The 27649-nt window shown below is 45.1% G+C and overlaps 1 protein-coding gene and 1 long non-coding RNA gene across 9 annotated transcripts in view; one reads left to right on the forward strand and one right to left on the reverse strand.

Annotated features, from left to right (window-relative positions):
• The window catches only part of DDI2 (DNA damage inducible 1 homolog 2), a 49879-nt gene extending 34821 nt beyond the window's left edge, over window positions 1–15058 (forward strand). For 6 of the 8 annotated variants that reach the window (XM_057305494.1, XM_057305493.1, XM_026519777.4 and 3 more), the window contains 2 exons: window positions 1244–1433; window positions 6494–15058. In XM_057305494.1, coding sequence (XP_057161477.1) covers window positions 1244–1433; window positions 6494–8385 — 2082 coding nt within the window. In that variant the 3' untranslated portion in view covers window positions 8386–15058. Of the gene's footprint in view, window positions 1–1243; window positions 1434–2048; window positions 3962–6493 lie in introns of those variants that run through there. The other 2 variants (XM_026519780.4, XM_026519779.4) reach the window with 2 other exon arrangements.
• On the reverse strand, window positions 14952–26589 carry LOC130542325 (uncharacterized). Its single transcript, XR_008956810.1, has 2 exons — window positions 26061–26589; window positions 14952–17200 (listed from the first exon to the last, which is right to left on the reverse strand). It is a non-coding gene; the product is annotated as an uncharacterized LOC130542325 (long non-coding RNA).
• Window positions 26590–27649: the final 1060 nt, after the last annotated feature.

The raw sequence follows: 27649 nt of genomic DNA on the forward strand, positions 1-27649 counted from the left end.
CTCTCTGAATCTTTTACATCTTGCCATCTGTTTGAGATTATAATGGGCAACTTTGTTCTCTTGTGTTATTTTTAGTTTCTTATGGGAACTCAGGTAATTTTTGATGGGTTTGCAGGGATCTGGACAACACATGATGGTAATTTTTTTTTTTTTTTTTTTTTGAGAGGTCGGGGAGGGACAAAGGGAGAAGGGGAGAGTCAGACACTTAACTGATTGAGCCCTCCCGGTGCCACCATGATGGCGATTTTATTGCAAGTATATGTTCAGTAAATCCTTACTAGCTCGGCAGACGATGCCCAGGAAGAGGAGCTGCTGGATTCAGGAAGGTGTACGTGAGGTGCTGGGAGTAGAAATGTTTATTTAGTACAGGGAGAATGATTCGTAAATATATTTGCTTGTAGTGATACTTATGTTTCCACCTTGAAGCCTAATAATTGGTGTAAAGATAAACTGTTCTGATTGAAGAAGCATTTAGTGTCCACTGGGTAATGAGATTTTTCACAACAAGATTTCATAGCTAGTCAATATATTTATGTCACTAATACTCTTTAAAAAGATTTTTATTATAAATTCCTATAGAACATATTGCATTAATATTCTAATTAAGGTGCAGAATTTTAAGTAGAAGGGATGAGTGAATGCATGTATTAATAAAACCCAATATTTAATTTGCACTATGTTTCTCTGTTTACCTGTCATGGTAGAGACCAGTACTCTCCAACTTGACAGATACAAAACATGTATGTGTGTACTGTCCTGTGTCAAATACATAGAAAAATAAACGGAAAAGGAGGGTAGCATAAGTATGAAATGAATACTTCTGTAGAGATGGCCTTGCCATATACCACTTTTAAGACCATTGGTATAGAGTTTAAATATAAGTTGTACTTTATGCAATAAGCCAAATGTAAATAGTAATGTAAATGTGAATGTATAAATAGTATGTCTCAGCTTTATAAGAAAAAGTCACTTACATGTTTCTAAAAAGTGGGGCTGCTGATTATGCCTGGCTTTTTTCCAAATTTTGTACAATGAACATGTATTACATTTAAATTCTGAAGTGAATAGAGCTTGGGTTAGACGAATAAGTGTAAACTGCATCCTATGAAGATGATTCTGCTATAAACTTCAAGTACTTAAAAATATTTAAATATGAAGTAAAACTTAAATATTTAAATTCATGATAGTTTTTCTGCATGGCATCTTATCCACTGTCCTCAGTCTTTGGTTTCTTCCTTCTAAGTGTTCCATTGACCTCAAGAAGAATGTACTCGTGATCGGCACCACAGGCTCTCAGACCACCTTCCTTCCCGAGGGGGAGTTACCAGAGTGTGCCCGATTGGCATATGGGGCGGGGCGAGAAGACGTGCGGCCAGAGGAGATTGCAGACCAAGAATTAGCAGAAGCTCTTCAAAAATCCGTAGAGGATGCAGGTATTTGCAGTGGCCACGCTCTTTAATAACTTTTCTTGTTACTGGTCGGTGAGCAGGGGAGGTTGGAGCTTCAGAGGGGATGGGGACCTTTTCCGTTTCTAATCCGTGTCATCGTCCTGTCATGGATGTGTTCCTTGTCCTCTCACCACCTCCTCCTATCTCTGAATCCAATAAAGCAAACCTCGGTGTCTCAGCAGATCCATTGCTGTGTTATTGGGTACATCAGGGAGTTATTTGCTTAAGCACATTTTGGTAGGCTTCCTAAAAAATCTTGGCTTTTTTCCCCTAACAAAAATTACTACGGGGGTGCCTGGCTGGCTCAGTCAGTTGAACGTCCGACTCAATCTCAGCTCAGGTCTTGATCTCAGAGTTGTGAGTTCAAGCCCCACGTGGGACTCCATGCTGTGTGTGGAGCCTACTTTAAAAAATAAAATAAATTATAGTAAGCAGGCATTCCCTTTTGAGTTCTACAGTCTCCCTGAAAATTTAGTTTCCTTTTCTTAGGCCCGTTTCCTTTGAAAGACAGCATTGTCGTTGTGACTGAGCAGTCCTGACCTTTTTGATATCTACTAAAAGTGCCACCACCATAGACAGAGACACCGACGATAAGACACATAATTGGACACTAGTCAAACTACAGTGTTTATGCTATTAATGAGATTGCATGTGTGTCCTTGGGCCAAATCAGAACAGTAGGTCAGCTGTTGACATGGGGATACCTAATCATTTTTTCCTAAGTCTCAATTGTCATGGCTTGTTTAAATCTAAAGACCAAAGCCAAGTTTTCTGGGCTAAACGGAAGGACATATTTTTTGCTGAACTCCTACCTCCATGGCATAGTTTTTCCCCATCTGTTATAAAACAGTGACTCTGGGATACATTTTCTAGAAGCTGAAGAGAATTGATTTTTAAGGGTTTTTTTTTTTAAAGTCTTGAGCTGTAATTATTCATCAGTGACTAATATCACATGTTGTGTTTTCTGGTGTAGTAAAATGTATTAGAGCTACAAGTCCAGTGAGTAGCTTTCTCCTAAAGACAAAAAAAAAATAGGATCTTTAAAAAATAAGCAGCCAGATTTTGCCAGTGTTTGTACTTAGAGAACACCCAGATATCTAGCCCCAAGCCTCTTTAAAATGGGTGTGGGCTGCAGACAGAGTTTCCCACGCTGGCATTGGCCCTAATCTCCACCACACCCTTTGGCACTTTCGAGTTTTACATATAAAGTACAGCTTTGGTTGTGACTTAACTGTTTTGCAGGAAAGGGAGAATTCTGAACAACCAGAGACTAAATTAATAGTTTTAATCTTCCCTGCAAGGCAAGCTTGACTGAGTTTGACATACCCACTTAGAAGGTTTTACCTGTTTTTAGTAACTTGTCAGCTTAGTCATAATAGTGGGTATTAATAAAATGAAGATGTATTACCATCTTGTGAAGTCTCTATTTTCCCCCACAATTTGGTGTTTTTATTTGAGAAGCACTAGCTGATGATAGCAATGCTTTCTAACCTACTAACAGTTACCCTCTTTGGTAATTACCTTCTTGTAATAAAAAGTTTAGGAAATTAAAATAAAAACCACAGGTGTTTTCAGGCATAGTGACAGGAATGTACCAATTGAAAGGATGAAAAGGGGCGCCTGGCTGCTCAGTTGGTAGACCGCGAGACTGCTGATCTCAGGGTCATGAGTTTGAGCCCCACGTTGGGGTTAGAGATTACTCTAAGGACATTAAAAGTAACATGAAAAAATAAAAATATTTTTTAAAAGGATTAAAAGGAAGTAGGTTTTTTGCCCATGCGCCTTTTTGTTACTGACCCATATATGGCTCTTGCTAATTTTCATAATGTTTAAATAGCGAAATAATTCTACATCAGGTCCTGTTTGTTTGGAACACTGACTTCCAGTATCCTCAAAATCAAAACTCTGGACATAGTAGGTGAAAGTATTTTTGCTAAAAACTGGTGGATACCTTATACCAGAGTGTCTTTATCTTTTCTATCAATGGAAAAAGAAATATATCTAATATGTCTTCTAAAAACTGGCTAAAAGGTAAGCCAGGATAATCCAGTTTGGTTTGTTTTTCTTCTAAAAATAAATCTCAACTGAGAAGGAAATTTGGAAAGTGACTGTTACAAGTGTTCGCTCACCTTTAAGATTTCCATACCGTGTGATTCCATCTGTGAGTCTGCTGTTCTCCACCCGTCCCACATGTCTGCCCGTGAATTCCATGTGTGTGGGTGTGTGAAGTTCATTTCTTTCCAAGTTCTATTGAAAAATCTGTTGAAGTTGACACATTGCTTTATGTATTGTGAGAGAATTAAACCAACCAGACTGCAGAAACATTCCCCAAGCTTGACTCTACCAGTTCCCGGTTGTAAAGGTGACAGAGGAATGGAGACAAAACGCTGCATGCCGTGTGGTTCGCATTGTTAACCCAAGTTTGCTTGTCTGTTTCCTAATTCAAACAGAGCGTCAGAAGCCATGATGCATGTAGTGTGTGTGTACTGCAGCTGGAGTGGGCCCCAGACCAGGTATTTATAGACACCACGTTAAGCCTTCCATCCAGTTATCGTCTGTGGTCTGAAAGTCTCTGTATCTGCAGCAGTTTTGGAATTTAGCCGCTGCCGTCCATTTCACCTTGTGTAATCTGGTTACAACTAGCCTGTATATGCATCTGTGTGTTGGCATACGTACGTATCTGAGCACAATTTCCTATGCAAAGTTTTCTCAACCATTGGAACAGTCCAAGGAGGGGAGGGAAATCCCAGGAAAAACAGGGCCCATCTGGCCATGGCGAATACATCAAATCAAGAATGTCAGCACCACAGCACACTGTCCTTGGGGATACCTACACCATCAGCGGTTTCGTGAGTCCGTTTCTTCTGAAAACCTGGAAGGTTTTTTTTCCTAGCATCGCACACAACTGCCTAGAGTTAGAGACGGGTAGAAATTGCCAGTCCACTGAGGAAGAAGTGGAAGCCTAGACCAGCTGACTTGTCTAGGGACACAGGTTCACTAACATGGGCAGGATTGAGGTTTTATTCTCCCAGAAAGAAGAGCTGACGCTTGGCTCTTCTGTCTCTCCCTAGCCTGACAGATTCTCCCCTGGAGGTGCTCTGCCCCGTTTCCCTGGAGTGTAAACCTGGGAGACAGCAGCCTGAGCATATCGGCTGATTTCTCAAGAGGAGGAAAGACAATCTTTAAACTACCAACCTGGGACTTATAGGGGTTTGCAGGCTGGTTGTAATTAGATACCTAGCACTCAATTTCTCCTTTTTTCCTTTTTCCTTACAAAGGGGTAAAAAAGTAGGCATGTTTAATTAGTCTTACTATCCATTGTCCTCATCCCCGTCTCCTATCCTGTCATACTGACCCAGTGCTCCCCTACAGTTAGGACTTAGACCAGTGAGACCCACCATCTCAGCTACAGGAGGACTATACGCTGCTTTCATAGGGAGTACCAAACGCATGGAGGCCATGTCCTCCTTGACCGCATGCAGTTGTCCTAACTGGCGTGCCAGTGCCAGAAGGCCGTTATCACATACCCCATGCCACTCACATGGGTACTTCACTGTAACGCATCTTTTCTGTTGGCATTAACTCGCAGTTGAACCTCTTTCAGAGTCAGCCTTAGGGATTGGTAAATAAAACTAATAGCTGTGTTTCTAGGCACTAATGGATATAATTTGCACTGAAGTAAATACTGTTTTCCCGTTTACCTCTGAGGTACAAGATCGTTTTGCAAGAAGTCTGTAACTTCCTGACCTCATTAGTGCTTTATTGTCTCCTGCTGTTAAGCAGTGTCGCAGTAGAATGATTTCAGAGCTCTTTGAATCCTAACTGGATTGCTTCATGACTTCTTAAGATCAGGCCCCCCACCTTGGGTGTTCATCAGCATGAAGCATTTGAGTCACATCTGCCCTAATAGATTGTATTGTGAAGTAATTTTTGTTACCAGCCTTTGACATTCAATTAAAGATCGTATGGTAATTGTGTAGAGGTCCGTGTTTAACTGAGTCGGTGGCAAAAGGAGGGTTGGAGTTGATGATTAATGGTGTCGTGAGGTGGTGTTTGAGCCTGCCACCCTGTGAGCGCTCCGTCAGTTGCAGTCTATCTGAATTGTCATTGCCTAGCGAAAAACTGTTACGAACTATCTCCTTCCATTGCCAGGACTGCCCCGCTACCATGCCCTTAAAGTACTTAAATGTTCTCACTTAGTTGTACTATGTTAGTGTGATAAAGTAACTGATAATCCTTTCTAAAGTTGCCCTGTTTGGTAAGGTGATGATTGGTATTAATCTGTTTGACCTTTAGCTTTATTTTTGTTCTTTGACTCCACACTCGTGTAGTTTTATCCTGATTTTCAGGAAGTTTGGACAGAAATGAATTGAATAGAATGTTTCTCTGTCCTCTGGAGATTCCCAAGCGTATTCTCCTTTCTCATTGTAATTCCCACTCTGTTCCAGATATACCTGGATTTAGACTTGTCGTTTAGAACCTTCGTGTTCACGTTTGAAACACTAAAAGTGCATTGACGTGAGAATCGTTCCAGTGTAGAGGTCCTCAAAATTTGTAACATGCTTAAGAATCACCTGAGGAGCCTATTGAAAATGCAGATTCGTGGGTTTACTCGCAAGGATAGGTGCCCCAGAATGTGCGTGCTTAGCAAGCGTTGCAAGGTGATTTCAGGGCAAGTGATGGAACACGCTTGGAGAAGCTCTTCTAGAGTTCTGAACCCACTGAGAATAAAGATACATCATGTCCCTCAGTCTTCAGCACTAACCCAGCCACTATGTGGATGTTTATTAATGGTACTTAAGGAAAAATACGGAATTAGAGTGCACATGTTTTATTAAGAACGTACCTGCCTCTTACTCTGATGCTGTGATGTTAAATTGTCTGCCCCAGTGAGAATGGCTCTTGTATAAGTCTGTGAATATTAAGACAAACCCAAGCTTAAGGACCTGATTTTGTTCTGTCCTGTTTAGATTTGTATCATCTGATAATTTAGTGGCCTTTGTAACCTGCTAATTATAATCTCCTTTCCTTTTTGTTCCATTTAGAGAAAAGCGGTAAAGAAACTACCTCACTGGGAATGTCATCATTACCAACTTCAGATGGATTTAACCATCCAGCCCATCCTTCAGGACAGAGTCCTGAGATTGGTAATCCTATGAGTCTTGCTCACTCTGTCTCTGCTTCAGTCTGCCCTATCAAGCCCAGTGACCCCGACAGCATCGAACCTAAAGCTGTGAAGGCTTTGAAGGCTTCAGCTGAATTCCAGATAACCTCCGAAAAGAAAGAACATCTTCCTCTGCAGGACCTTTCTGATAGTGCTTCTTCAGCAGACAGTGCTCCGGCAGACCAGAGTCCAGCCATGCCTTTGCAGAATTCCTCCGAAGAAGCCATCGTTGCCGATAATGTGGAGAAACCTGCTGAAAGAAGCACCCAGGGCCTCAGATCTCATCTCCACACAAGACAGCAAACCAGTGTATCTGTCACAACTACCAGGGTGCAAGAACCACAGGGGTTTCTGGGTGAAAAGGGGTGGCATCCAGAAAATCAGAATCTGCGTCAGGTGAATGGCCTTCAGCAGCACAAAGAACCAGGGGATGAACAGCACGGGGTTGGACATCAGAATGCTCTAAATGACCAAGAACATCTCTGTAACACAGAGGACTTGGAGCTTCTTGGAGAAAGGCAACAGAATCAACAAAGAAGTGTTGATTTGGAAACAACAATGAAAGAAGACGGGCTACAACAGAATGTGGACCTTCCAGGTACAGAGGAAAATATTCTACCTTCAGGATGCTTTGGCTGCTCAAATTCAGAAACACTTATGGAAGTAGATACAGTTGAAGAGTCCCCAGTTGCTGTGCTTAATTCAGCAGACAGCCAGCATGCCAGTGTCAAGAACATCAGCGCATCTGCTCGCACCTTAGAGAATCCCTTGATGGAAGTAGAAACATCAAAATGTAACCCTTCGTCTGAAATTTTGAGTAATTCAGTTTGCACTCAGGATTTACAGCCTCCAGACAGTAATGTTGAAATGTCTGGAACAAGTAAAGAAGATGGGGATTGCTCCCCCTCCTTAAATCTTTGTGGCAGTTCTCAGCCCTCCGTGGAGTTCACAGAGGAATCTGGCTCGTCTCTAACAGCAGCCTTGAAGGAGCTCCATGAACTTCTGGTCATTAGTAGTAAACCAGCTTCAGAAAATACATCTGGGGAAGTTATCTGTCAGTCCGAAATGGTAACTGAGGGCCAAACAGTTACTAAGGACCTTTCTGAAAGATGGACCCGAAGTGAGCATCTTACAGCTACCCAGAATGAAGAGCGTTCACAGGTCACCTTTCATCAGACCATATCTGTATCGGTGAGGGCAGAGAAGTTAACAGACACTTCAAATGGTGCTGGAGTAGACGCAGTAGAAAAGAGTACCGTTAGGGATCCGGGCGATGGCCCGGTAACGGATAAGGAAAGTGTCCCCGAGCCTAGGGAATCCGGAAAGGAGAGCAGCTCTGCCACTCTAGCCTCAGCTAAAACGTCTAACCAGTCACACTGCACCTTAGGTGTAGACATTCCACCCAAACTCTTAGCAGGTAAGGAGGATGCAGTCAGTCACGCTTCTGAGCAAACAAAGTCCTTGTCCAATTTCATACTGGTTCAAGATTTGGGTCAGGGCACACAGAAGCCAGTGCCAGACAGGCCTGAGACCAGAGAAGATGTCTGTCCTGAAGCTGCAGGGCCACTTCTTGAATTTGAACCACCTCCCAGCCAGCCATCATCAAATCCCTCCATTCTTTCACCATTAATTTTTCCCGCTGCAGACATTGACCGCATTCTCCGTGCCGGCTTCACTTTGCAGGAAGCTCTTGGGGCTTTGCATCGAGTTGGTGGAAATGCAGACCTTGCACTTCTTGTTTTGCTAGCAAAGAACATTGTAGTTCCTACATAACCATGGAAAAGGGGGCTAGACCATACTCCATTCCCTTAAAAAAAGCTATACACACGCACGTGCGTGCACGCACACACACACACACACACACACACACACTCACCACATATACAGTATATGTAGAAACCTGCAAGCAGAATGTTGAGCCAGATTTTTTTTTAAAGATTTTTTTCGGCCAAAGTAATTTATCTCTTGTCTGATGAATTTGTCTATTCTCTTTGTTAAAATTTGGGCCTTTTTAAATGTATTGGCAGTATGTGCATACAAAAGCTTTTTATTATCATTAAGATGATGTATTCTGGAATAAAATCGTTGGTTTCGTGTATAGCATACCATTTTAGAATGAGAGTGAATGCTTTAAAAAGCAGAAGCCATGAGAATTCCCACCACCCATGCAGCTAAAAGCCGATCAGCTTCCCATCTTGGCTGTGTCTGTGCTGTAGGCAAGGTATGGCTTGTTGGCTCAGTTGTCCATTTACAAACTGGATCACATGGTTTGGTGTTTGGAATTATACTTAGTGCTCTGTGTATTGATGATTCATCAGTTACAACAGGAAATTGAAGAGTAATTGAATAATATCTTCTAGAGTGGTATGTTTTTATTTGTGTGGTTAGGATGTGACCTTTTTATGGGATGAGGTGGGAGGGTTTAGAGCTTGGGCTGCTTTGTGCATCATAGGCTGCTGCATGGATTGCCATGTATTTGGGGTGGGACACTGGTGGGGAGGGTGGGGGAGTCAACATCAAAGTGAAACATGGTGCTACCCAGATAGAAAAGGGAAGAGTCTGTAATTCCATTTGCAAACGTCTTGGTGATGTTTGAAGAACTAGGAATGAAAAATGGCCGAAACACTGGACTTGACTAGAGAGTGGGTTTGCTGGCATCTTCTTGATCACACCTCAATCTTTAGTGATTAATGATGGACTTAAAGATCTGCTAATGGCTTGATCGCCAGCAGTTTATTTCCTTTTGAAGCTCATCTGCTAGAACTTCCTCCAAAGCTCAGGTTGAGCTGTGATCTGAGTGAAATATTGTGAAGTGGGATAACCTTGTCACTGGTTCATCTTGGTGCTTGGAATGGTCAGTCTCTTTGTGGCCCCGGAAATAGTAACTGCAGTTTCTGACTCAAGTGGCCTTGGTAGAGATTTCCATCCCTTTCTTTCCTCAGGAGTTTCTTTTTTAAAGCAAGATGCATCATATTTGTGTTTACCATGTCAAGGTAGAGTGGGGCATAGTATATAGATGTATTTATTGTGGCCTTTTTTTATATGAGGACTAGCCCTTGGAAACCATTGTCCTATGGGCCCCACTGTGCAATAATCCTACTGGATAGATTTTAGGTAGTTTTTCCTGGAAAATAAAACTCTCTTACGTACCTAGCAGGAATCCGAAATCTTGGTTTTATTGAAAAGAATTTTGAGAATGACTCCCGATTCCAAGTTCTGGTTCGCAGTGTATTTGAAACAGATGTTTTGAAAGGGTGATTCGTGAACTTAGTGTTAAATGATTTTGTCTGAAGTTTTTACTCTCTTTGGAAGCTTATTCTTTCCATCAAAATTCGAGTCATTGAGCACAATCAAAACGGAGGCTCATATCTCAGGAGTTTTTGAAATTTTAATTTGGGGGCACTTAGAGACGTTTCTCTTCTACCCTATTCCATCTTCTTTTCCTTTTGCTGTGGTGTTTGTATGTGTGTTTTGAGACTTTAGTGATGTGATGCAAAGTCACATAGATTCATCATGATCTCTGAAGTTAGGAGATGGTTGACGGAAGGAGTTGTGGTTTACTGTTTTCAAGAGGGCGCTCGGAACAGCGGGTCAGCCAGGTTGTCTTTAAGATGTTCTTTTAGACAGTCACATGTTGCAGATCCTTTTGCCTGCCCCACACCAAAGATGTAAGATGCACTAGAAAACTGCATATAGGATTTCTGTCAACCGACTCTTAGAGCTGTGATTGTAATTAAGTAGTTGGTGCTATGATTGAAGCAAAATCCAGTAGCAATGCAATGGCCCCTGTATTTGCTTTATGGGTGGTAATTGGGAATTTATTCTAAGCTTATAAATCTTTAGGGTCGTGAAGTGGGGTTGATGTGAGGTGGGGGAAGTGATCAATGACAACAGACTCTTCCAGAAAGGCCTCTGCGTGAAGATGGGCCTCATAGACTTCTGTCTGGGCAGTGGCACACTGCTCAGAGGCTTGGCCGCTCAAGTTTCACAGTGCAGAGATTTGGGAATCAGTCCCAGGTGGAGTATAGAGTATCAGGCCGGAAAAGGTTTTATTATAATAGCTTTTTACATATGTATATTTATTTTTAGAAGAAAATTGAATAGGCCTATAGTTGTACATGTATTCTTGTTAGGAGTGCTTTGAATGAATGAGCTGAACCCACTTGCCAAATATCCTTGGCCTTTTTCATCATTTATTTTTCAATGTATAATTGCTTTCAGTTTTTAAAACCTTATTTCCCGTTCCATCATTTGTATGAAAGTGAAGTTGTTGACATTGTTAGGATTTTGAATCATTTTTAAATTTTGCAGTTCTTAAAACACAAAGGGAATTAAGGAACATGACATCAGTGAACTTTCATTGTCAGTTTTATTGAAAGTGCAGAAATTCGGGGCGCCTGGCTTCCTCAGTCGGAAGAACATGCGACTCTTGATCTCAGGGTCGTGAGTTCGAGCCTCTCACATTGGGTGTAGAGATTACTTTAAAAAAAAAAAAAGTTACACTTTTTTTAAAAAGTGAAGAAATTCAAGATAATTTCTCTTAAGATAAAATCATTGTGAACTCCTCCAGTTGCCAACAAAACGGATACTGGTCAGCCATAAACGATAATGGGCCACTTTACTGGACAGCTTCTTTGCCACAACCAGTAATGGACGGTTCTGTGGTCAGCGCTCACCTCCAAGGGTGGTCTCTGTTTATTCACCAGAGAGGAGAAGATTATCCTGTACGACTTCTGCAGTTTTTACCCTAAGTCGATTCACATGTGTAGCAATGTGCTCGGTGACCACACAGCTGTGCCTAGGCTGTAGATTTTGCCCATCGGAGCTGATAAGAATGATTTCCACCTGTACCTGTTTAGGCCTCCAGACATCAGCCAGTAGCCTTCATCCCACAGTCTGGACCTTAGCCATTAACATATAAAGATAACCAGTTGCTTGGCAAAGAGAACGGGGTAGATGGTGGGTGGGTGTTAAAACTGTTCTGCCTTGGAGCCTCTGAAACCTCCCAGAGCTCCTTGTCTCCATATGTACTAACGGAAGACACAACCCATGTGTTTCTTCCCAAAGCATTTCTCCAGCAAGAGAGGGTTGCATAAAAACGGAAAGATGTATGAGACTGTGTGTCACCAATTTTATGATAACTAGTTAAAATGGAATCTTATTCTTCCCTTAGCACAGCTTTCTCTCTCTAGTAAAAGCCATAAAAACTTAGTTGGTTTAACCATCAGCTCATGTGTATATAGACATGTGTGGTTGACAAATATCCTACAGTTAATTTTACATAGACTGAAAAGCAAACAATCTTTGTATCTACAGATATATTCTTCACTTACGGTGGCTTTTATCCCACCATGTATATAAAAACAGCCTTGCAAATAACTGGCCAGGAAAGTTACAGTACATCCTGACTTCCTTTTCCGACCTGTTTGCCGCCTGTAATGAGAGCAAGCGGGGTCGTCGAACTGCGATGTATTTCAAACTTGTCATCACTGGTAACATATCCTAAGAGAAGCTAATTAGATCATGCCTTCCTCCATTCTCTAGCACAAATACCAAAAAGCCAGATTTCTCCTTTGAATTTGGTGACTTAGTATAGTCTGTGGCTGAACTAGAAAGAAAGAAGTTATTAGGAGTTTCCCTTCCCAGAAGATGGAACGTTAACTTTTGTGTTAGGAGTTCCATAAAATAAAAATCGCTTTTTTTCTGAAAGAGTAAAAATTCCAGTTCCTCTTAACAGCAAAGTACACTTGAAGTGTTTCCTTGAGAGCTAGAAATGTAAAATCATGGCATAAGTTCTGTACGTTAGAGGCCTCGCAGTGTTTGTGGGGTGTTCTGAGGAGTTCATTGAATAAATAATTTAGGGGTAAACCTTTGATGTACTTGATTTTTCTCTTGTGCCTTAGTTTCTCCAAATAGCAGAAGCATCGCCTTTTGGTGGGAAATAAAAGTGGAAGTATCGGGCAAGTTTGAAAATGGCCGTCCTTGAGATAGAGGCCATGCATGGAGTGGTCCTAAGACTCACCCTCGTTGTTATTTCAGAATTATCCTGCACCAAATCTCTAGACTTCCCTAGATAGAAGAATTACAATAGGGCTTTTTGCATTGGGAGTACCAAAAAATGGTTTCTAGATGTTTATTATGTTCCTTGTTGCACTATCTGTATTGTGGTGAAGACAGAGTTCGAGAAAATGTGTGTGGTACTGTTGAAGGCTGTACAGTGTGAGTCTTTGAATAAGATTTCATTGATTCATGGGGCGCCTGGCTGGCTCGGTCGTTAGAACATGCAACTCTTGATCTCGGGATTGTGAGTTGGAACCCCACATTGGGGATAGAGTTTACTTTAAAAAAAAAAAAAGTGTATTGATTTATTCATCAAACATTAAGTGCCTGTGTGCCCAGTACTGGGGAGCACTGGGGATACAGGGGTGACTAAATCAGATTGGAAGCCTGCCCTCGTGAAGTTCTGTCTAGTAAGGAGACATGAAATAAATTTTAGCTTTAAGAGCAAGATCTGTTTTTGCCTGTTAGCATGGTTTTATTTTCAAAGTCATATTGGAGAGATTTGGTTCAAATTCAGAGGAGATTGGGAAAATCAGGCTCAAAGTGGAATTAGATGCTGTGAGCCTAAAACTGCTCTAAAAAGTTTTTATTTTTTAATAGAGTCAGAAGCCAACAAAAAATGTTCTAACATTTGATAGAAATACTTGAAGAGATCAGCATAAATGCTCCCGGGGGACAGGGGGAAATGGGCAGGACAGAAGCGCAAGTAATTATGGGAGATGATCCCAAAGACGCACCAGTGACAGTCAGCTCTTCCTCCCAGCAGGACACCCTTCCACGCAGGGCAGAGATGTGGAGTGTGCTGCGGCATCCTCCCCGCTGCCCCTTTGAGCGCAGCTGCTCCAGAATACTGACCATCTGGGCCAACAGGACTTAGCAGACAATCTGCAGGAGTTGCTGTTCGAAAGCAGCTGAGTGCAAGACGTGGCAATGGGAATCTAGAGCAGAAAATGCAGCAAGTGACGGGACCGGATGGTGGGCAGGGTGATTTACAAGAGGAGTCAAGGCTCTACCAAATCTTTGACAGGATAGCTCCATCAGAAGGACATTCTTCAACCCGTTATTTAAAATGTCATCATGTATGTTGTAATCCTGAGGCATACAGGTAGAATTTCTGGACCTGAGTACTAGTGACTTCCGAGGCTTACGGTCAGAAAACTCAGAAGTTGTGTATTGGTGACTGGTAATCTAGACCCTCTGGGGGCTATAAAAGGTGAGAGGGCTATAGCTGGTAAGTTTCAGGGCACACTCTTAAGGAATGAAATCTACAGAGAAAATGGTTCAAGGGTGTAGGAGTTAGAGAATGTTTCTTTTACCTAAAAAAGTTAGGCAGATGACAGAAGACCTGGGGTGGGGGCGTAGAACACAAAATTAGAATTTTTACAGAACTGGATTTCTTTAAACACGTACCATAAGAGGGTTCTCATTTAGCCGACGTCGGGAAGGGGCATGCTGGCTATTTTTCCCTGGGAGAATCCATGTCTGATGGGAAACAATTTTGTTTACCAGGAGCTTGCTTTACACACAACGTTGAATGAATGCATCTGTGGCTTAAAGGAAGGAGACCTCTCTCCATCTCCTACCAGAGGCAGTCAGATCAGCCAGTTGGTTTCCAGATTCCTTCAGCCTGAGATTACCTGACGCTGACCAGACTTCTCTTTCTTTCCCTGAAGGCCCCACAGCTTTCTGAGTTTATGCCTCCTGTCTGAGACCTTTCTCTCTGAATGATTATATTCCATTCTCTATTCTCTCGATCATCCTTTTGAAATAGTGATGCACTCAGAGCAGTTCAACGTACTGATTATATTGCTTTCTTCACTGTGCACCAACAATGGACATTGATTTGCTTGTTTTTATTCAAAATCTCGTCTTCATGGCAAGTTGGGCTAATGGCCTTCGCTCTCGTGTAAGGTTTGTTTACCAGTTTTGCAGCCATTTTGGCAAATCTTAGCAAATAGAAACCCTTCTTTTCCCTTTTGTTCTCGCAATTGCTCATGTATTGCTTTTCTGACTTTTCTTTAAGCTTTGAGACTACTGCATCTTTAAAAACTAGGCGGATTGGCAAAATAGGCTTGCCAAAAGCTTAGTCACTCCCATAGTGCTTTGGTTTTGAGAGTTGGGAAAACTCTGAGAACTTAAGAGAACCAAACTCAGGAATCCCACAGTTGGCTGCACTGTGCCCTTGTTTAGGGGCTGGACATAGGACCTGTCTGCAGCTGAGTGAACTAGATGCATTTGGGTTTGAGTTTTTGTCACATACTGAAATGTTAAGTCAGCCCTAAATAATCGAAACACTTTATTTTTCTTTTTTTAATAGGAACTTTCTGAAGAAAAAGTGATGTGTAAATCATTTGATATTTAAGACAATAAAGTTTTTATCATAAGACACTTGTTTGATCCATTTCTTTTAAGTTGAGATGGTTACTTTAGTCCTTGTCTGTCTCCCTATCCCTTTAAATAACCTGTACCCGGGCACCGTGATTTGTAGCCACCTGCCCGTACCTCACAAGAAATGGGTATCTCCAAGCCATTCAAGGTAACTTCCAGATAACCACTGCAGGGGCACGGCCACCTGCTCGTGTCAGAGACGTGCGTCTGTGACTGCATGGGTGGCTGATGTGCAGGGTCAGACATTGTGATAGGGTGTTGGGGGTTAGACCCGCCTCTGGAGCCAGGCCGCTTTGCCACTTGCTGGCTGTGTGCGTTTGGGTTAGTTTCCTAACCTTTCTGTGCCTCCATCTCATCTACAAAATGGGGACCGTGTGGATGGTTGTAGGGTTTAAACGAGTTAATATGTGTAAAGTGCTTAGCACAGCACCTGGCACCATGCTAAGTGCTCATTAGATATTAGCTAGTACTGTGTCACGTAAAGGATTTGAGAATGCTGAATGCAGTTTCTAGAAGTTGGGCAATCCCAACTGTGGGATGTGGCTCCGCCCCATGCAGTCAGTCAGGGTCCTAGGCTGCCAGGGCTCTGCTTTTCTCCCACACATGGCTTCCAAGATTACCTTGGACACCAGCATCCCACTGACATACCAGGAGAAGAGAATGAGGGCTGTTCATGGAAGTTTTTCTACCAGGCCTGGAAATGGTGTGTGTCGCTTTGCTACCCACATTTCCCTGGCTGGAACACAGTACCACGGCCAGACCAAAGTGCAAGGGAGGCTGGGAAACCTAACCTCGTGTGCCCAGGGTGAGTGGTACAGCGAGGTGTCACCTAGCAGTGCTTCAGCTCCCACCCCCAAAAAGATGGCCCCATACAGGCTCTCAGCCGACCTCAGTCCAGAATCTCCCTGCCCTTCAGGTCCTGATTGTGGCTCCTTACGGTCTAGCAAACCGAACTGGAGATAAGTTCTGTGCTCCCACCCACACACAATGTTGACTCAGGGACAGAAAAATAGCAATAACAAATCCCATTCAGAAAAAAGAAGGGGAAATGCAGCCATCGTGAAGGGGTTGGGGGAAGTTCCTCTGCTTAAAATTCGCATGATCTCCTGTGGAAGGAACTCCCTTGTTCTTCGTCCGTGGCCCCACCTGCAGCAGGTGTTCGGTGTGCCTTCCTCGGGAGTTACGCAGCTCTTGGCTTACTGCTCGCACAGGTCTGGGGACTGGGGGTTGTCTGAAGGCTTGGGAAAGAGTCCATGGCTTTTGAACTCTGGATTTGTAGTTTCTTTGGCAAAACAATTTGCTCAGTAACACTTAAGGGGCTTCTGATTATTTGCTCCAGTCAACCCTGCATTGCCAGTAACCACACTCAGGGGTTCTTTCATGTTCACAGTCCTCAGGCATGATTCATTTCTTCGCTTTCTCACTTCCAGTCTGCCCTCAGGGGCATCTGAGTTTATCTCAAATAGGTTCGAATGGGAAAAACATACTATGATTTTTGCTACAGGACTGAGTCTTACTGGGCTTTGGTATTCAAAGCTCATTTCAAACTTAGCTCTTACTATCTGAAGTCCAGAACAAGGAAATTGACTCGAACAACCCTGAATTCAAGGCCCCAAGTTTCTTGGCCCCATTCCTTTTCCAATTCTGCTCGCAACAAGCCAGTTCTTCCCTAAACTTGGGTCTTTCTCATAAAGTCAACACACTAACCTGGCTTTTCAACCTTTCCTTGTAGACCTGAGCTTCAGGCCATGCAGTTAATGTAGCCAACCATCCAAGGTGCCCCAGGAGAGTTCTACCAGGTGTTTCCCCCCCCCCGGGATAAGAAGCACCTCCATTTTTCCAGCCTCTGTATATCCGTTTCCTTCTTAACCACCAAGACAGGCTCTTCTGTTAGGTTTTTAGGGTGAATAAAATTAGTACGAATTTCTGTATTAAGGTAGGCTAACTGCTGTGAGACACCCAACCCAAATACCAGTAGCTTAACACAACAGAACCTTATTTCTCCTTCACTAACAGCCCACTGTGTGTCCAAGTCAGTGGAGGTAGGAGGACTCTTCACGCTGTTGTTCAGGCAACAGGCTTTGAGCCGCTCCGCCATTTTCGCCGGGCTTCCAAGCTTGCCCCGGCCTTCAACATTCAGCTGGAAAATAATGGAAGAGAGAAGCAAGCTCAAGTGGTTTTTACAGGCCAGACCTGGAAACGGTACCTATCATTTCCCACACAAAATCAGTGAAAACTGGCCACACCTCGCTGAAGGAGAGGCAGAGAAAGGTAGACGAGCTCTGAGCTCAGTAAGAAGAGAGCAGTTAACCCAGTTTTTGTCTCAGAAAGAATATCCATTTTCTAATATCCAGTGGGCCCCCAGAGCCTTGTCTTGATTCCCGTTTATATATTCACAAATTGAGACCCCTCATTCTGAGCTACTGAGAGTGGATTTCTTGTTGAGGGTAACAGGACAATCTCTTTTCTATCCTTAAGCTTGGAAATGTGTGATTTTTTTTTTTTTTTAATTTAAGTGACTTGGAGTGCCTGGGTGGCTCATTCTGTTGTGTCCAACTCTTGATTTTGACTCAGGTCATGATCTCATGGTTCATGGGCTCGAGCCCCACGTTGGGCTCCGAGCTCAGCAGGGAGTCTGCTTCTCTCCTCCTTCTCCCTCTGCCCCTCTGCGCACGCTCTGTCTCTGTCTCTCTCAAATAAACCTTAATCTTAAAAAGAAAATATTACCTGACTTAAAATTAACCATTTTGGGGATCCATGAGTAACTTGGAAACACCTTAGGGTGTTGACCAATGTGGAGTCATTGCCTTGTGTGTGGTTTGTGCTGTGGGGCCTTTACTTGAGAGGATTTCAATGTACCTGGAAAAGCTGGTATATATGGGGAGGAGCGTAGACATACCCCGCCTTGTTCTGTTAGACATACCCCCCCTTGTACTTCCTCGCCCATCTAATAAGAATGATGAGAGCAGGGGTGCGTGGGAGGCTCAGTCAGTTAAGACTCTTGGTTTCAGCTCAGGTTGTGATCTCAGGTTCATGGGATTGAGCCCTGAGTCTCTCCCGCTCCCTCTTCCTCTGCCCCTCCCTCCGCTCACACCCTCTCTCTCTCTCTCTCCCTAAAAAATAAATAAAATCTTTAAAAAAAAAAAAAGAATGATGAGAGCAAAGGCTATTTCTAGTTGGAGGTAAGAATTATGTTACCATTTTTCAGGTCTTAATCCTTTGATAATCATTTCATTTGAAATGAAATTTCTGGTACTTGATAGAGTCATAGAAATTGTGGGACATTAGGGGCACCTGGGTGGCACAGCGGTTAAGCGTCTGCCTTCGGCTCAGGGCGTGATCCCGGCGTTATGGGATCGAGCCCCACATCAGGCTCCTCCGCTATGAGCCTGCTTCTTCCTCTCCCACTCCCCCTGCTTGTGTTCCCTCTCTCGCTGGCTGTCTCTATCTCTGTCAAATAAATAAAATCTTAAAAAAAAATTGTGGGACATTAATTAATTAGTGGAAAGAATTATGGGTCCTTGGCACAGAGAGAGGGGAATTCACTACATCTTTATTTATAAAACAACAACAACTTTGAAAGTATCGGGGAAGTGGGGCGCCTGGCTGGCTCGGTTGGAAGAGCCTGCGATTCTCGATCTTGGGGTTGTGAGTTCGAGCCCCGTGTTGGGTGTAGAGACTACTAAAAAAAGTAAACTTAAAAAAAAAAGTATCAGGGGGCGCCTGGGTGGCACAGCGGTTAATCGTCTGCCTTCAGCTCAGGGCGTGATCCCGGCGTTCCAGGATCGAGTCCCACATCAGGCTCTTCCGCTATGAGCCTGCTTCTTCCTCTCCCACTCCCCCTGCTTGTGTTCCCTCTCTCGCTGGCTGTCTCTCTCTGTCGAATAAATAAATAAAATCTTTAAAAAAAAAAAAAAGTATCAGGGAAGTAAATGCATTGGAGGGCTGTGACAGGAATCCGTCTATAGCTTGGAGGAGGAAAATGTAAGAAAAGGGTAGGATATTCATTTAAAAGTAGAAATACAAAGAAATACAAAAATAAATGAGTTCAAAAAAGAACATAGTTCTAAATTTCAAAATACGCGGAAAGCAGAGCTTATTACCATCTTACATAAAAGGGCTAAACTGTCACCAGATACTGCTTCCTCGTTCAGAGCCATTAGTGTACTAATGGGATTAACCAACAATACCAACCAATCCTTACATGTGGATTGTGTCCTTAAAAAAAAAAAAATTAGAGCTAAGGTGGTTTGGTTCCTCCTAGGAAATTACTTAAAGCCAACATTTTCCCTGTTCGACTCCAGGTATCTGAAATTGCAGAGCCTGAGCCAGAACTGCCCCACCCCCACCCCCAATCCTGCTCCTCTCCGTCCTCCCTGGGAAATCAATAGCAACCGGCAGCACCATTCTTCCAGCTGCTGGCTTTAAGACCTTGACTCTTATCCTTCACAACGTGCGTCCCATCCATCCTAAAGCCTATTGGCTGCACTTCAAAACAGATTCAAAATCCAATCATTCCTGGGGGCACCTCCGTTGGTTAAGCCTCCAACTCTTGATTTCCGCTGGGGTCGTGATCTTGGGGTCGTGGGATTGAGCCCCATGTTGGGCTCCGCGCTTTGTGGCTTTGGGCGGAGTCTGCTTGTCCCTCTCCCTCTGCTCCTCCCCTCAACCCCGCTCATACTCTCTCTCTCTCTCTCTCAAATAAGTGAATAAAATTCAATTTTAAAAAATCCAATCATTTCCAGAGCCCTGGTCCCAGGCCCCATCACCTCTCCCCTGGGTCTCCCTTCTCCTGTCCCTGCCTACCTACAAGTCTTTTTTTTTTTTTTTTTTTTAAGATTTATTTATGTATTTGTTGGGGAGGGGCAGAAGGAGAGGGAGAATCCTCAAGCAGACCCCCTGCTGAGCAAGAGCCTGTCGTACGGCTCGATGCCAGGACCCTGAGATCATGACCTGAGCCGAAATCAAGAGTCAGCCACTCAACCAACCGTCACCCATGCGCCCCATCTACATTCTGTTCTTCCTGAGTACAACAGCCAGCACGATTCTGTCAAAGCCAGACCACAGCTCTCCTTAAAACCCTTCAACGTGTCCCCATCCCACTCGGGGTAACAGCAGAAATCCTCATAATGCCTCCAAGGCCCCTATCCACCTCCCTGCCTTCCCCCCCGCTCCTTTCCTTTCCCTCATCCCTAAACCAGCCTGCCCTCCATATTCCGTGAGCTCACCACAGTCTTGCCCACTTCAGGGCCTCTGTAATGGTTACTTCCTTCCTCTGGAAGGCCCTGTCCTCAGACACCTTCATGGCTTTTTTGCTCACGTCCTTTGGGTCTTTATATAAATATCACCTCCGTAAAGGCCTCCCCTGGCTGGCTACTCTATCTAAAATTCAAGCCACCCAGCCCCTTCGCCGTCATTTCCCTTCATTTTTCTCCGTAGTGCTAAGCACTACCCAACATACGGGCATTTCCCCCCTGGTGACAGTCTTTCTCTCCCGTTAGAATGTATGCCCGGGAGGGTAGGGATTTCCGTCTGTCCTTCTCACTGCTACACCCCAGTGCCTAGAACTGTGCCTGGTGCACAGCAGTCACTGTCGTGAGTTAGTAAATCCATCAACACGATTATGCTGCTTCAGCGTCTCATCTCCAAGGTCGCAAGGGGCTGTCCTGTAAGTGGAGTGACGTAGCAGAACTGTGCCTGAGGCCCAGGGAGGTCACTGAAGTCAGTTTGCAGACTTAGGGAGTCCAGCTCAGGATGACTGCTGAGTTTGAGTTCAATGTAAATTTTTTTTTAAGATTTTATTAATTTATCTGACACAGAGAGAGAGAGCACGAGCATGGGGAAGGGCAGAGGGAGAGGGAGAAGCAGGCTCCCCGCTGAGCAGGGAGCCCGAAGCGGGACTCGATCCCAGGACCCTGGGATCATGACCGAGCCGAAGGCAGATGCTTCACCGACTGAGCCACCCAGGGGTCCCGAGTTTAACGTCAATTTTAAAAGACAGATGACATCCTGGGGTTAGTAAGTTTGCAGGCTTCCATGCGAAGTAGTACTTTTTATTATACCCACATATACAACTAATTTGGGACGTCGGTAAACAGCTCCCCTCAGCTTTTGGTCACGTGGGCTTTGACTATACTTCCTCATCCTTTACCTGCTGCAATGGAAAGGCCCAAATCAGGTGTAGAGAGAGGCAGCTTTCGGGGCACCTGGGCGACTCAGTCAGTGAAGCGGTGAGTCAGTCGGTTCAAGTCATGATCCCAGGGTCGTGGGATTGAGTCCTACGTCTGGCTCCTTGCTCAGAGGGGAGCCCGCTTCTCCCTCTCTCTCTGCCTGCCGCTCCCTCTGCTTGTGCTCTCTCCCTGTAAAAAAAAAATGTAAAAATTTTTAAAAAGAGAGGCAGCTTCCTATTGGGTCCTAGTTCTCTTCGGTCCTTTTTCTTCTATGGCCAGCTACAAAGATTTTCAGCTTCCCTACCGGATTAAAAAGTAATCAGAAAATATTGATTCAACAAGCCTTGAATGTCATGTCCCAGACCCTGAGCCGGTGCTGTAAACGGAGCACTGCATGAACGGAGAAAAGGTGTGTCCTTTTGGAAGCGAGCGCTAGAGCAGTCTCTTTGAAGAGTGACAACAAACAAGGTGACAGGTAGTAATAAATTCCACAACAAGAATTTAGTAGCTTTGGGGCCCCTGGGTGGCTCAGTCAGTTTAGCGTCTGCCTTCAGCTCAAGTCACGATCCCAGGTCCTGGGATCGAGTCCCAAGTCAGGATCCCCGCTCAGTGGAGAGCCTGCTTCTCCCTCTCCTTCTGCCGCTCCCCCTGCCCATTCTCTCGCTCTCAGACAACTAAATAAAATCTTTAAAAAAGATTTAGTAGTTTTGCATGCTGGGAAGGACTAGAGGCTGCTTAATGTTGAACAATCAAGGAGATAGTTCTGCGAAGCTAACATTTAAATTGAGACCTGACGAGAAGGGTCCTCCCAGGTGAGGACTTGAGATATATTATATTAGGCTGGGCTGAAGGAACAAAGAGGTCAAACATCTCAATAATTTGTTACAAAAGAAGTTTTTTTTTTTTTTTATCTTGATTATATTACAGTCCAAGACAAGTGTTCCTGGTCCATGGGCAGCTCTGCTCCCTGCAGTGATGTAAGGAGACGCGCTACTCACATCTTGTCACTCAGACATCCCCTTCACGTCATCCCACCTGGTGGAAGAAGACGCAGCATGGAGAAGCCACCCGCTTAGAAGCCCAGGCTGAAGTGAATCTCTTTGTTTCTATTCACGTTCCTTTAGAGAGCACTTCATAATATAGCCATCCCTACCACAAAGGAGGCTGGGAGATGTCATCTAGAATGGTGCCCGGCTACCATGCTGTCACTGTGGGGGGGCAGATGTGGGTGACCCGCTGGGCGCCCCTGCCACACCAGGGAAGAGCGTCCCAGCCAAGGCCCTCGGATGTGAACACACCAGCAGGTTTGAGAAACGGAAGGTTGGCAGGGGCTGGCACACGCCAGGATGAGGAGATGAGTCAGGGAGAGAGTCTGGATCCGATCGGCTATGGCCTTGGCGTATAGGGAAGAGTCTGGATGTCATTCCAGATGCTGCAATGCAAAGATGCTGGAGGCTTTTAAACTAAGAGGTTGAAGGACTTCCCCAATTTTCACCAACCCATCTTGCTGACTGGACGGTCATGAGGAAGGAACTGGATGTTCAACATTTTTAAAAAATAGTTTATTATTATTTTTTAAGTCATCTCTACACCCAACGTGGGGCTAGAACTCACAACTCCGAAACAAGAGTCCTGTGTTCTTCCGACTGAGCCAGCCAGGGACCCCTGAATGGTCAACATTTTAAAATAAAATCAGCTAGGCACACTTGGCTGGCTTAGACAGTGAAGCTTGTGACTCTTGATCTTGGAGTTGTGAGTTCGAGCCCCACGTAGGGTATGGAGATTAGTTAAAAATCTTTTAAAAATAATAATAAAATAAAATCACCTCAACTAAAGCTGCCTTGTTTTATTTAAATTCAATTAATTAACATACAATGTATTATTGGTTTCAGAGGTAGAGGGCAGTGATTCATCAGTGTTATATAACACTCAGTGCTCATTACATCTCGTGCCCTCCTTAATGCCCATCCCCCAGTTACCCCATCTCCCCACCCACTTCCCCTCCAGCAACCCTCAGTTTGTTCCCTATGATTAAGAGTCTCTTATGGTTTGTTTCCCTCTCCGATTTCATCTTACTTTATTTCCCCCCCTTCCCCTATGATCCTCTGTTTTGTTTCTTAAATTCCACATATGAGTGAGATCCTATGATAATTGGCTTTCTCTGATTGACTTTTTTCGCTTAGCATAATACCCTCTAGTTCCATCTATGTCATTGCAAATGACAAGATTTCATTTTTTGATGGCTGAGTAATACTCTATTATATATATATATATATAATATATATATATATTATATATATATATATATATCACATCTTCTTTATCTATTCATCTGTCGATGGACATCTGGGCTCTTTCCATAGTCAGCTCTTGTGGACACTGCTGCTATGAACACCGGGGCACAGGTGCCCCTTCGGATCACTGCATCTGTATCTTTGGGGTAAATACCCAGTAGCAAAGCTGCCTTGTTTTGATTTACCCAGTCCTAGAGCTGTGGGTTGTCTGCACTTGTGGGTGCTGGAGTTAAACTCTAGGAACCGGAACACTGCTGTGAGGTACAACCAGCCCCCACTATCTCCCCTTCTCAGATGGGGTTCAGCTTCACAAGCCTGATGGTCAAGGAAATATTTCCTCCCTCCTCCAGAAACACAAATGCATTTGCCTTGAGTTAAGGGGTAAGGGAGGAACTAGTCTCTTAAACTATCCTCCACCTCCCCCCCCCAGCTTTAATTTAAATTCCAGTTCGTTAACAGACAGTGTAATGTTAGTTTCAGGTGTACAATACAGTGATTCCACACTGACGGACAACACCCAGTGCCCCTCACAAGTGCCCTCCTAACCCATCACCCATTTAACCCATTCCCCTGTTCCCACCTTTCTATTTTTATTTTTTTAAAGATTTTATTTATTTATTTGACACAGAGAGAGACAGCCAGTGAGAGAGGGAACACAAGCAGGGGGTTTGGGAGAGGAAGAGGCAGGCTCCCAGTGGAGGAGCCTGATGTGGGGCTCGATCCCAGGACTCTGGGATCACACCCTGAGCCGAAGGCAGACGCTTAATGACTGAGCCACCCAAGCACCCCATGTTCCCCCCTTTTTAAAAAATAATCCCGTCCAATGACCTTTGAAGGATGTGGCAGGATAAAGCTGCCAGATTTTTTTCCCAGCTCTTCCGTCTCAGAGGCAGGACACATCTTTGGAAAGAAGAGTAAAGAAGACCTGGTGGGTGGCCAGGTCTGTAGACTCTATGATGTGCCTTCTTACCCTACTTGGTCCCTCACCTGACGGAGTTGAGCAGTGGAAGACAGGTTGGGACAATATTTAAAAGAAGAGGAAGAAAAGTCATTTTTCCTGTGTCATTGATTTGGAAACTAAGCCAGTGATTTGCCCGAGGCCTTAGCATGAGTCAAGTGAGGCTTTTGCCTGCTGATGCCTCAGAGTCTCATGCACTTGCCACATGATCAGAAGTCTTGTGCAATAAATGGATGAGCTTCCGTGACTCCCTATAACAGGATTGATAGGCGTCCTGGGCCTTTTTAGTTTGGTTCTTTTCTGGGTTGCCTTTTTTTTTTTTTCTTAAGTAACCTCTATACCCAACCTGAGGCTCAACCTCACATCCTCAGGATCAAGAGTCCCGTGCTCTACCGACTGAGCCCGCCAGGTGCCCCCCGAGTTGCCTTGTCTTTGACAGGCAAGGATGAATTCCATAGTTGAGCTCTGGGCGTGGGGCAATTATCTGCACGTGAACACACACTTGGCCCCCTCCTGCTCCCTGCAAGAAGTCTTGTGAGACTAAAATATGCCTCTCTTCTCCCACCCACTTACCCATGCAAACCTCAGGAATTTTTTTTTTTTTAGAGATAGATTTATTTATTTATTTGAGAGCATGAGATAGAGAGAGAGAACGTGAGCGGGGAGCGGGGGCAGAGGGAGAGGGAGAAGCAGACACCTCATTGAGCAGGGAGCCCGATATGGGACTCTATCCCAGGACCCTGGGATCACGACCTGAGCCGAAGGCAGACGCTTAACGGACTCAGCCACCCAGGCGCTCACCTTAGGAATTTGGTAGGCAGTAAGACTCTATGTTCCTCTAATGTTGTAAAAAGTTGAATGTGCCCATCCCCCAATGTGTGAAGGTGAAAACAGCAGGGCAGAAATGCCACCACCTTCCATCACAGGTAAGTAGCCAAGCAACCCAAACGCCCGTTGAAGCCGTCATATGCCCAAGCCATGAGCAGCCATTTATGGGAAGGCGGTGCCCAGGAGAAGATGCTGCCCAGAAGACACCTTACTGTTTAACAGCAAGGAAGAATCACAAAGCTAGCAGGTTCCACTCTGGGCTGAATGGATTCTCAAGAGCCAGAATTGCGTCTGGCAGGTCAGGGCCTGTAGGCAGCCCAGCCTGGGTGCAGTGGGAAGGGAGCGCAGCAGGGCTATTAGACTGCTCACAAACACCTTGGGACGCGTGACTATTTCTTTCCTCGTTCAAAGTAATGAGTCCTCTGTTCTCAGCCTTTTCTCTACCTGCCCAGTGACCGCAGCCTCTTCCGCACCTGTCATTCTGTCCTGGCCTGACTCCTGAACTGTCCTGAACTCAGTACTAATAAGAAATGCCCTCAGTTTAGAGACTCTGCTTCTTTTCCTCAAAGGTTAGCCCAAGTCCCTACAGGGTCACCTGCTAGAATAGTGCGAAGAAATGTAAAACGATCTTTGACTTGGGATGCAAATGGCTTCCCTCATCTGTACAGGAATTGTGTGAGAATACATGAGACGAATGTACGTAAAGCACTTAGCTCAGCGCGTGGCACATAGTCAGCACGCAACACTTACCACCACCATCATCATCGCTATCGAAAACTCTTGACCCAGATCCTGAAGTGGCCATAGAATGCAGTTTCTCAGGTTGTTCTCTTTCCTTTTCTTGATGCATCATTTTGTCCCCCTATCCAGTCACATAAAAACAAAACAATGGGCTCCTGGCTGGTTCAGTCACTGGCGTGTGCAGCTCTTGATCTTGGGGTTGTAAGTTCGAACCCCACATTGGGTGTAGAGATTACCTGAAAATAAAATCTTAAGCAAACAAATAACTACCACCATCTTGGGTCTCTCCTGGGGAAACTAAGGGATGGAGAGGGATCTTTTGGTTGGGTATGGGGTGAGGTCCATCTAGGATAAGCTGTAGAATCAGTGTTTCTTAAGGGTGCTGAGGGGACCAGGTCTGGGAGGCTGGGGGAGGAGTAGCCCGAGCAGAGAAGAGGGAAAATAGGGAGCTGAAGTTGAGAATTGGGGTGTCTTAAGAATAAAAAGGGTACCAATCATTTCGCAATATATACAAATAACGAATCATAACGTTGTGCCCTGAAACTAGTGTTATATATCTCAATTTCATAAAGTGAAAAAAAATTGTATATGGACTTTTTTTTTTTTAAAGAATAAAAAAGAGGGACTAATGGATGTCTCAGGATATATTTATTTGGGGACCAAATGAGCTAAGCCAGCAGGTAGGTGGCTTTAGGGGAATTTGGAGAGGGGTGTGTGTGTGGATAAGGGGAATTGTTATGGTGGGTTTCAGGGCTGAGGGAGTTGGGGTCCCCAGGGCAGGTAGACCCACTGGAGAATTGGATATGGGTTAAGAATCAGAGTGGGTGTTGGGACCGAAGGGGAAGTGCGGGGGGTGTGTTTTGGAGGTGGGGAGGAGCACCAGAGACCTGAAATGGCCTGAAAGTTTAACACAGGGCCGGGAGGGAAGGAACCGCGAGGGGCTGGCTTCTCTGGGCTGGTGAGGGCCGGGGCAACCAGTGAGCGCCAGAGGGCTGGGGTGTCTGGGTCGGTCCGGGTGGGGGTGCCCGGGTCTCTAGGCTGCCAAAAGCCAGGGGCCCTAGGTCTCTGCGGTGAGGGGAGCCGGTGTCTGTGCATTGAGGGGGGCTCCCGGGATCCCGGGCATGGCAGGGGCCTCTCGGCCAAGGAAAGGGAAGGTACAGGTGGGCTCTGTGGGCTAAGGGGATGTCTCTGGCCGGCGGGGGCGGCGGCTTCTCCAGAGCCCTGAGATCGGGGGGCACCTCCGAGGTCCCCGGCCGGAGGGGGTGGCGGGGCTCGGGGTCGCTGAGGAGCCTCGGGAGGCCTGGGTCTGTGGGCTGGCAAGGGCAGGGGAAGGGGCCCAAGGTCTGCGGGGATCTGGGGGTCCCTGAGGTCTGCGGGCTGAGGGGCTTTCCGCGGCCCCCCGCCCGAGGGGCTGTGAGCCGACAAGGGCCGGGGCTCGGCGGCCGCGGGGCCGTGGGGGTGTCCGGGGTCCCCGGCGTCCCCGGCCGCAGGGGCGGGGGGTCGACGGGCGCCGGGGGGGCCGGGGACGCGAGCCGGAGTGCCGGCGGGTCCCCGGGCGCGGGCGCCCCAGCCCGACCGCCGGCCTTGGCGCCGCCCCG

This window comes from Ursus arctos, unplaced genomic scaffold, assembly GCF_023065955.2.
Source record: "Ursus arctos isolate Adak ecotype North America unplaced genomic scaffold, UrsArc2.0 scaffold_32, whole genome shotgun sequence".
NCBI classification, from domain to species: Eukaryota; Metazoa; Chordata; class Mammalia; order Carnivora; family Ursidae; genus Ursus; species Ursus arctos.